The 12,950-nt window shown below is 36.7% G+C and overlaps 1 protein-coding gene across 2 annotated transcripts in view; it reads left to right on the top strand.

Annotated features, from left to right (window-relative positions):
• NECAB3 (N-terminal EF-hand calcium binding protein 3) overlaps positions 1 to 11,039 on the top strand; it is a 91,117-nt gene extending 80,078 nt beyond the window's left edge. The window contains exons 8-13 of one of the 2 annotated variants that reach the window (XM_026697322.2): positions 178 to 257; positions 1,746 to 1,799; positions 2,777 to 2,889; positions 8,177 to 8,254; positions 8,484 to 8,575; positions 9,025 to 11,039. In XM_026697322.2, coding sequence (XP_026553107.2) covers positions 178 to 257; positions 1,746 to 1,799; positions 2,777 to 2,889; positions 8,177 to 8,254; positions 8,484 to 8,575; positions 9,025 to 9,053 — 446 coding nt within the window. In that variant the 3' untranslated portion in view covers positions 9,054 to 11,039. The remainder of the gene's footprint in view (positions 1 to 177; positions 258 to 1,745; positions 1,800 to 2,776; positions 2,890 to 8,176; positions 8,255 to 8,483; positions 8,576 to 9,024) is intronic. The other variant, XM_087929164.1, reaches the window with a different exon arrangement.
• The last annotated feature ends 1,911 nt before the right edge of the window (positions 11,040 to 12,950 follow it).

Genomic DNA, 12,950 nt, shown 5'->3' on the forward strand with positions numbered 1-12,950 from the left:
TGCCTAAGTCTGAATTAGAACTCAAAGTCTCCTAGTTTCTAGCCTGATGCCTTAACTGCTATACTGTACTAAAACTAACTAATCCTACTAGAATGTTTTTTCTATCTGCCACTTGGCTGGGACAGCTACTTGTCTGTGATTTCAGCTGAGTCTTCTTTCTCTTGGCATTACGTTCAGGTGTTTGTGTGGAAACTGATAGCCAATGGCCATCTGAAATTACCCAGCTACAACAATTCATCAGCAAACTGGAATGTAAGGTGGGCCAGCAAATAAAAATTGATAAAATGGGAACTTTATCTTGAAGCGTTTTCTCATGACATTGATTTTGTTTAAAGTGTTTGGAATTGGATCTAAACAAGCTCAATAACTCACAACATAGTTAACATGCACTTCTTTCATTTTTCCAGTCCTGATTTTTCTCTTAATATATCAAAGGGGCCTTTAAGCATCAAATGTAGTAAGATTGTCTCTAGTGCCTAGCTTTATGTTATACATTTTCTCACTACTGTGGAACCTAAAAGCTCCTTAGAGATGCTTGACAGTTTTATTAGTTCTTGTACTGAGTTTCTATTCTTAACTAGAATTTATTGTCCTATTTTGATCGACTTTTAAGAATTACCTTCAATGCTGCCAAAGGCTAGGTTACAAAGAAATGTTCATGAACTCAAGTTTTCAAATGGGCTCAAAAGCAACCAAAATTAACCAGGGAAGTTTCAAACATCTGTGTATGGCTAATATGTTCAGACATAATTTCTGAGATATGCAAGAGATATACTATACATAAAGAATGCCCATCTGCCAGCTGAATAACTGTATATTTTAAGAAGTGGGAGTGGAATTTTAAAATCAGGTTATATCAAAATGGCTGGTTATTCAAGTGTCAGAATTGTCCATGGATGAAGAAATGTTGCTTGCAGAGTACAGAATTTTTTATGCAGCTATATGTCAGTAGTAAAGTATAAACAGTACAGTGTATTTAGTGTGAAATAAGGAATGAATAATTCTTACAATGTCAATTATGACCTATAGGTATTCAGTGAATCTGGGGGAAAATACATCTTGATGAATTTTTTAATAATTTAAAGTCAATAGAAACGTGACAAATAGATGACAGATTACTTGGATGATCTCTAGGCTTAGCCTCTGCCAACCTGGCATCCCCCAGATGTGAGACGTGTCCGGATTCTGGCAGTTACCCCAATTAAATCATGAGTCTCGAGCCAAGTTTCCAAAGCTTCAAAAGGATGTATTGGGAGTTAACATGCCTGGCACTGCCTGGGGGTAGCTGACTCTGAGACACATAATTCATTCACCCTTGACCCTGGTTTTCCCCCACCCCCTGGGGAAAATAATTCATATTTTCCAATGAGACACATCCATAGCCAAGAGTCATCAATCATGTTCTTCAGTTAGATATTTGTGCGGCAGAAACTTTAGTCACCTAGTTACCATCTTTGAAAACTATTTATGGAATGCACTTTCAATTTTCAAGCTGCCGCACTGCTCTTTCAAACCCCTTCTGTTGGCAACGCTAAAAAGACTATAGAAATACTTTATGAGTTGACAAGAAGACTATGACACCTAGACTGTCTAGCCAGCATGGTCAGATTACTGAAAGGGCATAATGAACTTGTGAATTCCTAGTGAAGAGGACAGTTATGTGAAATCAAGTATATATATATCAATATATATATATCAATCATTTTGTAACTTAATTCCTTTTATAATAATTTCTGTGCAATTAGAATCCAAGGCTGGAGCCTCTGAAATATGATATGGTCTGCAAAGGAACAGATTCTGTGAGTTTCTGGACTGTGCTTTTTGTTTATTTGATTGTGCATTGCTATGGCACTAGAAACAAGCCAATTCATATATTAGAACTGTTATTAGAATAGAAATAATGATAGAAATCATGATTGATAGATAGATAGATAAATAGATAGATAGATAGATAGATAGATAGATAGATAGATAGATAGATAGATAGATAGATAATTAAAATAATTCATATATTGGTGGCTATAAAAGAAAAATTCAGCAACCTTTGAGAATAAAAGAAAGGCTACTATAGATTATGAGCTTAAATGGACTCTGGAGGATGGTAGAGGACAGGAAGGCCTGGGGGAACGTTGTCCATGGGGTCACAATGGGTCAGACATGACTTTGTAACTAACAACAACTATAGATTACCTCACCATAGCACAGGGATTTTGAAAGCTGAAGCTTGTTGTATAGCAGTTTGACAAAGACAGGGAAATGTGTATGCATTCTATCCCAACTTTAAAACTCTAATCATTTTGTCCATGAGTCCTGACTCCCAGCCCCAATGCCTTTTTCACTGCATTTGCTTTGGAAATACAGAACCAATGGTTGCCAATTGGCTAGAGTTTCCACCTTGTCCTATGTGCTGCTCCTGCCATTTCTTCCCTATCTCCAGAAATAAAAGCTCTATCTGCCTTAGTTCTCCCTGCTCCCAACTTTCCTGATCAATTCTATTAATGGTTCTGATATATCCAGTGTGGATATATTCTATTCCCCCACCCAGGAGATTTGGCAAAAGGGGGAGAATTCTAAGTGTGATTCCACTTTTTTGAGTCTTCCATTGGAATGACTGGCCAATTGGCAGCCAAAGATAATACTAGTAAAATATAATTGTGGGTCAAGAATACACACTTTTAGTGGGTATGCCTTTAGAGTTATCTCTGACATTTCTAAGTACATATTAATAGAAATTACAAATTTTCTCTCCTTTGGCTATCTCTTTTTCATTTGGCAGCACATCCTGGTGGCACAGAGACAGATCTCAGTGGCAGAAAGTGGATTAGTGGAATTTTGCCAAATTCTTCAAACCTACACAGAAACCACAGCTGGACAGAGCAGTTGCTTACAGTAAGTCTCCAAGACACTGATTTTCTTTATAGGTTGTTTGGATGAGATGTGTATTTAGAAAACGATAGCAAAGCTCCCTTTCTTGAGCATTATAATCAGTAATTTGAAAGAAACTGTTTATGCAGGGGTGGGATTCTACCAGTTCTGTCCAGCTCTGTAGAACGGGTTGCTCTGAAGAGCAGCAGACATAGAATCAGTTCTATGTCTGCTGCTGTTTTGGCCCACCCGCCTGCCTGGGCTCTTACCTGACCTTTATTTTTTGCTTTTTCAACAATGTTTCACACGTGCACGCGTGCAGCTTGCAGCTCAGCCTGGACAGCTGAGCAGCACTGCGCACGGGTACCACAGCTGTGCCACGCAAAGCAGCTGAGGTTGAAAAAGCAGGAAATAAAGGTCAGGTAAGAGCCCGGGCAGGTGGGTGGGCCAAAACAGCAGCAGACATAAAACTGGTTCTATGTCTGCTGCTCTTCAGAGCTACCAGTTCTACAGAGCTGGACAGAACTGGTAGAATCCCACCCCTGTATTATATACACTAACCCCAATATCCATGAAGTTCATTTTCCAGCAAACAGCTCCATAAAGTAGATGGATACTGAAATACAAGAGCCAGACTCTTTACAAAGATGTACTCTTGCTTCTTCTGTATAGTTGAAATAGAAACTCGAAAAACAAATATATGGTTCATAAGGGTGTACTCATGTGGCTTTGAGTTCAGTCCCATCCTGTTCTTCCTAGTGCTATCATTATAAGAGCTGTTCAGGAGTATTCTTAGTAATTGAAACATGCTACTAACTGCCTGAAATGTAGCTGCACATAGAGTGTGACCTAACAAAAAAAGAAAAGCAAGAAAGAATCAGCCTTAATTAATCCTTCATTTAGTACCATCAAACACACACACACACACTGAAATGAAAAACATTAATCTGATTTCAAATTGGAATAATAATCCATCTTTATTGTTTATTTGAATGTTCAGACTACAGTTAGCAACTGTAGGACAAAATAAATTCTGGAACTCAGAGTCTCTAAGCATTCTGAAGAAACTAAATGCTGAATTTCACTCAGTATGGAAATGGTGAATAAAAATAAAATTTATTATGCATGATGTTTGCTTTGTTGTTGGACTGCTATTTTATGATTATTTTGAGCATTTTCTGTGCTTCTTTTGGTTCATTTTGTGTATGCTGTGAGCCACCCAAAGACAGCTGGAATGAAGCAGTACTCAAACTGAATAAATAAATAAAATGTATAACTTCTACAATAGAGTTACATCTGTGCTCAACATTAAACTACTGCAGAAAACACCAACTCAGTATCATATTCTGCCCCCTCAATCTTTTCCCATGTTAAGTACATTTGTAGGTCTCCTGGGGGCATCAAAGTGTACATTTATCCAAATCACTCTCTGCCACTCTCTAGGAGACTATAAGAAAAATGACCAAGCATTATCAAGAGAGGGGAGCGGGGGCCAATGTGATGGGTAGCATTTTGAGCAGTAGTCTTGGGACAAATATAACAACTCTGTGATCCATTTGTTTAATGGGTCATACTAAGTTAAGTTTCAGAATAATAGATTACTGCTAATGAAGAATATTATTATATCTATTCATTTTTTTAGAGACCAAGTAAGGGGCAGCCTTTCAGATAAAAACTTCAGATTCTCTTGCTTTATCACACCTTTGTATCGTGACTTGGATGACTGAGAATCTCCATAGACACTCCTTTGTATCAGTTCCATGCCCACGTGATTCCATGCCATGATCCCTTCCTGCGCCGATTTCTTTCTGGTTCAGTTACAGCAAAAGAGAAAGTGCTCCAGTGTGAGTTTCCAAGCAGAAGACTTGGAGTTCAATGTTCCAAAGGCAACTGCTTTAACCTTCAACCACAACCTTCAGCTTTAACCTTCAACCACAACCCTACCTCAACCAATCCACTGTCACCCAAAACTAGGCACGCATGCCCCTAACTACCTCAATTCCAACTACTGCTGGCCTTAAATGCAAGCTAATCAATGCAAGAAGCCTTGTGAATAAAATACCTGAATTTCTCCTCTTACTAAATATGGCTAAATTTGATATCATATTTGTCTGTGAAACATGGCTCAATGCATCTCTCCCTGATTCCATTACCACAGTAAGAGACTATCATGTTTACCGATCAGATCGTGAAATTCGTAGAGGAGGTGGTGTTGCTATCTTCTATAAAAAGTCCCTACATCTAAAATCATCCAAATTACCCAGGAGCTTGCTCTTCCTGAGACCATCATCTGTGAACTATCCTTAAATATCACATTTCAATTCTTACTATGTTACAGAGCACCTGATTATGACATCGAACATGTAAACAAGCTAAATTCACTACTAACATGGGCAGCATCCTGCCCACATGCTTTTATCTTTCTTGGTGACTTCAATCTACCTCATATTGACTGGACCCTAAATGAATGTACAACTGAACCCATACACGCAACCTTCTACAATGCTGTTACAAATCTGGGACTGGAACAACTAGTAACCAACAACACTAAACAACTGCCTCGATCTCATTTTCTGCAATAGTTTGAATTTAATTTACGGAATACAAACTAAAGAACCCTTTTCCAGCAGTGACCACAATATGATTGACTTTTGTCTCAACATACGCCCACACAAAAATAATCACAATGACGTAATCCCCACTATAACTTCAAAAAAGGCAACTATGATCTTATAAACAACGATCTCTCATCCCTTGACTGGCAATCTCTATTCACTGGATGCAAAGCTGTTGAAGACCATTATAACATATTTTTACTTGAAGTCAAAAGAGTCATCAAACTATTTGTACCAACAACTCCCAAAACAAAAACAAAAAAACAGATTACCCATAACAATAAGGAAACTTCAATTCAAAAAGAGATCACTGGCGGAAAAACAAATCTGGTCACGTTGCCAATTTCAAAAGCCGATACAAAAATTTATGCCATCAGATAAAGACTGAATGCACCAATTATCACATTAAACAAGAGGAAAACCTTCTATGCACCAATTCCACCCGCGCTTTTTAAAATTTTGTAAACAACAAACTAAAAGACTCAAGGTCCATCCTACCCCTGATAGGACCTAATGGTAAAGACTGCAATGATGACACCATTAAAGCCAACCTCTTTAACACATTCTTTGGGTCAGTATTTGTAAACAGCAATGGATCATGCCCATTATTTCCTAGTCGAACCACAGACAACTACAATGATCTAATACATATCGATTTTACAGAAGACAATGTTGAAAAAGCACTGCGCAATCTAAAACCATCCCTATCTATTGGACCAGACGGAATATGTGCCTACTTCTTTAAAAAGCTATTCACTATCATAGCCGAACCTCTAAGCATAATTTTTGAAAAATCTTTCAGGACCAGCTCCTTGCCAAAACTATGGTCACAAGCCATGGTCATCCCCATCTTCAAAAAGGGAGACCCCAGCCTAGTTGAAAATTACAGACCAATCTCTTTATGCTGCGTCACCTGCAAAGTCATGGAATCAATTATTAATCAATCCATTATCCTCCACTTAGAGACAAACAACCTACTCTCCAATAAACAATTTGGTTTCAGAAAAAAAACTATCCTGTAATCTGCAACTCTTACACTGCAAAAACATATGGACTACACAACTTGATCAGGGCAAAACAATAGACGCAATCTAAAGAGACTTCTGTAAAGCCTTTGATTCAGTGGTACACGACAAACTACTCCTAAAACTAAAATATTATGGTATCTCTGGACAACTGCACAACTGGATAGAAGCATTCCTGTCAAACAGACAACAAATGGTCAAAATTGGGAGTGTCCTATCAAATTCTGTACCTGTCAATAGTGGTGTCCCCCAAGGCAGTGTTTTAGGACCAACTCTCTTCATACTCTACATAAATGACCTCTGTGATCATATTAAGAGCAACTGCGTTCTTTTCGCTGATGATGTAAAGCTGTTCAATACCACAGACAATACTGCTACCCTTCAAAAAGATCTTGACTATGTATCAGAATGGTCAAACAAATGGCAACTTCAAATCTCAACAAATAAATGCTCTGTTTTACATATTCGCAAAAAAAAATCAGACAATAAAATGCAAGCTGAATAATCAAGACCTTGTTGATGATCCAAGCTTTGTAAAGGACCTTGGAATACTCATCTCTAATGATCTAAGTGCTAGAGCCCAGTGTAACTACATAGCCAAAAAGGCATTAAGAATTGTTAACCTAATCCTACGTAGCTTTTTCTCTGGTAATATCACACTACTAACTAGAGCATACAAAACATTTGCTAGACCAATACTCGAATACAGCTCATCAGTCTGGAACCCACATTACGTATCTGATATTAACACAGTTGAGAAAGTCCAGAAATATTTCACAAGAAGAGTTCTCCACTCCTCCACTCATTATAGAATACCTTATGCCACCAGACTTGAAATTCTAGATCTAGAAAACCTTGAATTATGCCATCTTTGGTCTGATCTAAGTATGGTATATAAAATCATACATTGCAGTGACTTACCTGTCAATGAATACTTCAGCTTCAACCATAACAACACAAGAGCACACAATAGATACAAACTCAAGGTTAACCGCACCAAACTTGATTGCAGGAAATATGACTTCAGCAACAGAGTGGTCAATGTCTGGAATACTCTACCTGACTCTGTGGTTTCTTCCCCAAACCCCAAAAACTTTAACCTTAGACTGTCTACTATTGACCTCATCCCTTTCCTAAGAGGTCTGTAGGGGGCGTGCATAAGCGTACCAACGTGCCTACCGTCCCTGTCCTATTGTTTCTTTTCTTTTTCTTATATGTACCCATTTCATGTATTCATAACTATGTATATACTTATACCTATTATCTTGTAAGTGATTGACAAATCAAATAAATAAATAAAAAAAATAAACTGCAGTGAGGACAAATTATGGGCTGGCGTGGGCTGGATTCTGAAGGCTATGAAATGGTGGTGGTGAGGAAGGGAGCTCCATTGTTCAGTATATAGACTGGGAGATTAACTCCACCACCATTATGTGTTCCTTTAAAAAGAAATAATTAATAATTAAATATAATTGAAAACAATGAATAATATCAAATGAAAAAAATTATCTTTTCTTTGGGAGTAGTAGAAGATGATCATTCATGAATCATTTAAGAGACGGTGGAAGAGCCAGCTGATTGTTGACACTGGCATCCTATGTATATACACAGCATGGTTTATGATATATAGTAATAATATTTTTCCTAATATCTTTCCTTTTTTGCTTGCAGTGTGTCTGCCCATAAGCTGGCAAGTGATACCTCCTTCATCCTCTATGAATTATGGCAAAATGTAATATCTTGGAAAAGGTGATTCCTAAAAATTATCAACAACTTATATCAAGGCTAAGTACAGTTCCACAAAAGTGCATTTTTTAATGAGCAAAACGGGGGATGTGCGTGTCAAAGATTCCTGTTAGGCTTAGCAAAGTTCAGACACTCAAATATACAAAACCTGCTACTTGTTGCTCTTAGATGTAGAAAATGCCCAAGTCATTCTGTTTTAATTTTCCTTTTTTATCTTTTTTTTTGTTTCTAGCCATCTACAGTCAGATAATAGTAAGAAGTTCCAGCATGCCATTACTGATCTTTTGGATTCTCCAGAGCTCTTGACCACTATGCTGTTCCCAGGTAAGATAATGCTTAGTGATTGATTATGTGCCTTTAAATCCACGTCAACTCTTAGCAACCACATCAATAGATTTTCTCCACAAAATGCTTAATATTCTTTTTCTTCTAGCGAGCAAAATACAGGTTTTGACACTGTGACAGTTCTCCGTTTGATACACATATTTTAAGAATTAGCAATGTTTTCAGGCTATGATCACAATTGTGCAATTTTACACCTTTGGTGAGGTGGGCGGAATAATAAGTTTAATAACTAACTAACTAAAAATACAGCCAGATTGTAAACCATAATTATAAAGCCATGTTAAGTTTAGCGCGTTGTATCTATGTGGAATAAGGCTTATTTTAAGTCTAAAACCTGTAGGTTATGAGGTCAAGAATCATGTTTTACAACATTTGTGTAATCTGGTTTGCCTTTTAAAGTTTGTAAATGTTTTCTTTTCTTTCTTTAGCTTCCTGGTGGATTATGAATAATAACTGAAAGCTCTCCATAATATTATCTCAATGTGACCAGCATGTGATGGATCAAGCAGCATCTTTCTAATACAGCCTTCCTTCCAGAGGTGCCCATTCTTGTCCTAACCTCTGCAATATTGTTTTCTTTTTCTGCAGACGTGCAAACAAGATGGCCTTGTCATCTTTCCTGAACATGATTTATACCCTTATTCCATTCTAACATACAGACCTGTATTATTGCCCTTTTTATTCAGACCTTTTATTATAGCCCTGCTTGCGCTTTTGGCTAGAAGAAGAGACTATCCCTAAAATATGATAGTGATGCACCAATTGATTGCCCACAAGTGCTGGTGCACAAAGGGAACAAGCTTAGGAGATTTGGGCGTGGTAATTCTAAAGGCTAAAGGAGGAAGTCTTCTACTGGGCATACATCATTATGTATTTTTGGCATCACAAGAAGATATAACAGGATCTGTTTCCCATGTCATTGAATTTCATTTGAAATGGAGCCATCAGCTATTATAGAGCCTAGATGATCCTGTCTGGAACTTGATTTTTGCCAGATCTCTTACCAGATTTGAATTCTAGATGACGTAGTTGGATTTGCACAAATTTCAAAATTCAGAATTCGAATTTGAACTTAGATGTGTATGAATTCAGAAGCAAAGCAGAGAATTAATTTTAGTAATGACGTTTGAAGGTAGATTCCCTGGTGCAGTGTTAGTCTGGAACAGGGGTGTTGTCATGGCAGCATCACACGATGTATCGTGACTTTTTTCCCTTTCGCTAAATCAGGCATGGGCATGGCCAGCGTGTGACGCATCTGGCCCACAGGCCATGAGTTTGACAACCCCGGTCTGGAAGTTTTGCAGTCCAGATGTAAATTCTAGCCCATTATTTGAAATCTTTTCCACTTTCCAGTTTGTCTTTAAAAGCAACTCCTCTTGGTTCCTGGGTTTTGTTTTTTCGTAGTTTAAAAAAAATTAATTGGCTTAATATTAAAATCTTAGCTGCTTTTCTATTTATCTTTTTATGATCTCTAAGCCTCCCAGAGTCTCATTGGGGAAATGGGCAGTGGATAAATTTAATAAATAAAACAAAAACAAAAGCAATTATAATGAACAAAAATGTAGGCTGACTGTCAGAATGCTTTCATTTTACAGTCTGACTGAGCATGTTAAGCAGAATAATATTATGTCACATATTTTTGCCAGCAAAAGTACATCAAATATTAGCTGAGATATGTAAAATTGGAAATTTAAAGAAATATAACACGGAATATAAATTTGAAGGAATAAACAGATTGTAAGAATTTCACAAGTAAGCAGCCTTGAACAGTTTAAAACTATTTCAATTTATTCCTTTTCTAAGACTGTAGCTTTTTGAGATGAAAGTTATGCATCTCCAACAAAATATCCAGCACCTTCTTTAAATTTTAATTTCTAGATAAAGTTGGGAAAGAGAGATTAATTTTGTGGAATATGCTCATGATCTCTGTGATTTTTGTAATGTGCAATCAAGCACCATCTGTACTATTATAGTTTATTATATTTATTTATTATAAATAAAATGGAGCTAAAATAAGAAATTTGCACGCTATCTGAAAAAAAGGAATTGCTTTCATAGAAATGGTACTTGGATGCTGTGCCCTTTATAAATGGTTTTATATTTTATGAGTGCTTCTCCTATAAGAATGGGGAAAGTGTTCATTTTCGAAAAACATGAGTTGCAATTCAAGGACATAAAACAGCTTTATAAAAATAATAAAGTCCTGATTATTTAACCTTATTTTTGTGCATAAATAATCAAAGCACAGTTGTATCCTCTACTTTCCTTGTCTCTTAATAAACAATTCTGTATTCCTGCTATAGACTGGATAAACGTTAGTCTGTTCCTTCTGATTTAACTTCCTAAATTTCTTCATGTGAAAATAGCAGCTAGAGAAAGTCTAATGACATTTCTTCCCAAAAATGTTGTTTTATATTCCGTAATAAAGGCTGATGTGCTTGAGGCTTGAGGGTTGTTGTTTTTAAATTTTATTTTTTGTAAACTATTTCTCTTGAAGACATATTGCTTTCCTCTAAAGGGGTCAAGAAGAGAGATGGGCAGACATCTGATTTCTGCACTAAACATTTTCATTCCAACTAATCTTCAATATTTAAGATAGTTTGTTGATGAATTGAATAGGTGCTATCTATTGTGTTAATAGAACTTTATGCTTCTGTGGGCAAACATCCTTCAAACTGTGATCACCTACCTGATTTCCCACACACTAATTAAATCCAAGAGAAATTATTGTGACAAATTTTCTCCAATTAGGGAACAATAGCACCACTCTCCAACAGTTCCAATAATAATAATACATTATAAATCTCCACCACAAGTGAGTGAAAAAATGTTCTCTAATATCCTGGGATTAAGAAGGAGAATTGAAGATTCTTACAGAAGATTGTTTTACAAAGCATGTTACAATATACCATTAATACATTATGCAAAATTTACTAGGGAACAAAGAAAAGAATATCCCCTTCTACTTGGTCCTGAAACATTCTCTCACTGACAAATGATTTTTCTTTTCAACCATAGTGAATCTGTTGTTCTACAACTTAGTAGTACTAATGTTTGCAATTAAATATCACCTGAGCTTTATCTTTTTAGGAGATGTATTGTCTGTTCTGTGTCCTGGTTCAAAGACAGGTAGAAAAATCAATGGCTATTAAATTAACATCCATCACCTGTCCTCTGGGATCAGTCTGGTTATACTAGGATGCAATTGTGCAGTCCTTCTTCATGTGATAAGGCAGTCAAACAATGCTTCATCCTTAAGCTCTCAAGTGCTATACACAAAGTCAGAAGCAGGTTGTCCAGTTATCAACACATCCCTATATCTTTCCAGAACTCACACACCAACTATAGAAAGGAACTTTTTTCTATTGCAAGAAAAATCAACCCACATTGATTTGCAAAATTGTTGCAAGAAAATGGCTTTGCGATCTAGCAGTACACACAAAACCTTAGATTTTGAATTTTTTTAACCTCAGAATTCCAGGTAGAAGAAATTTTGGAGTTCAATAACTCCAGTGTATTACGCTTTTATTAAACAGTGTCATTTGAAAAACCCAGCAAACGTGTTTTCTCTGTCCTTCCCTGTGGAACAGCATTCCCTCAAGTGGCTTTGACTCTGCTGACCTTTAGGAAGATCCAGGACACTTGGCTCTTCCCTTAGGCATTGGCCTTGAACGTTGCATGAGCCATCAATATATAATTAATATACCTGAGATAAATTTTGATCACAGCCTGTTTATATGTTTTCTTGTACTGTTTTTTTTTAAAAAAAATAATTTTTATTTGATTATTTTTAATGTTATTATGCACTTGGTGAGTGGGCAGTCATACAAATTAAACATAACAACCAAACCTAGGTTGTTTCAGTGGGATTTGATGAGGATCATTGCTGATAAATCCAATTTTCCTTTATAGATAGCTATTTTTGTACAGGTGAGCTGGTGCCCTTCAGAGGCAGAAAGGACAGAATGTGATTGTTATACTGTCACTGGTAAATACTGTATCCCTTGTATAGGAGCTCATGTTGGCCTGTGTAGTGTTCCGTCCTTCTGTTTTTCTCCCTCAGCAAAAGCCCTGTAAGGTAGGTGGAGTTGAAATAAAATGGCTGATCCAAAGTCACCCAGTGAGCTTCGTATAGCATCTTAACTACTACACCATAGTGCAACAAAGCAAAAATGGTGTCCTTTCAAAGAAGATGAGTGAAGATTAAATAAAATAATAAAATAAAGTATTTTGATAAAGCAAAACACAGCCATTTCAAAGATAGATGTATATAATATACTGTCCCAAAACAAATGGAAAGAGCTTAGCAAGATTATGCCTTGTCATTTGGTAACCATGGAGGGGGGCGAGGGGG

The sequence above is a fragment of the Pseudonaja textilis genome, chromosome 3 (genome assembly GCF_049901715.1).
Source record: "Pseudonaja textilis isolate UNSWEBS1 chromosome 3, rPseTex1.2, whole genome shotgun sequence".
Classification (NCBI taxonomy): domain Eukaryota; kingdom Metazoa; phylum Chordata; class Lepidosauria; order Squamata; family Elapidae; genus Pseudonaja; species Pseudonaja textilis.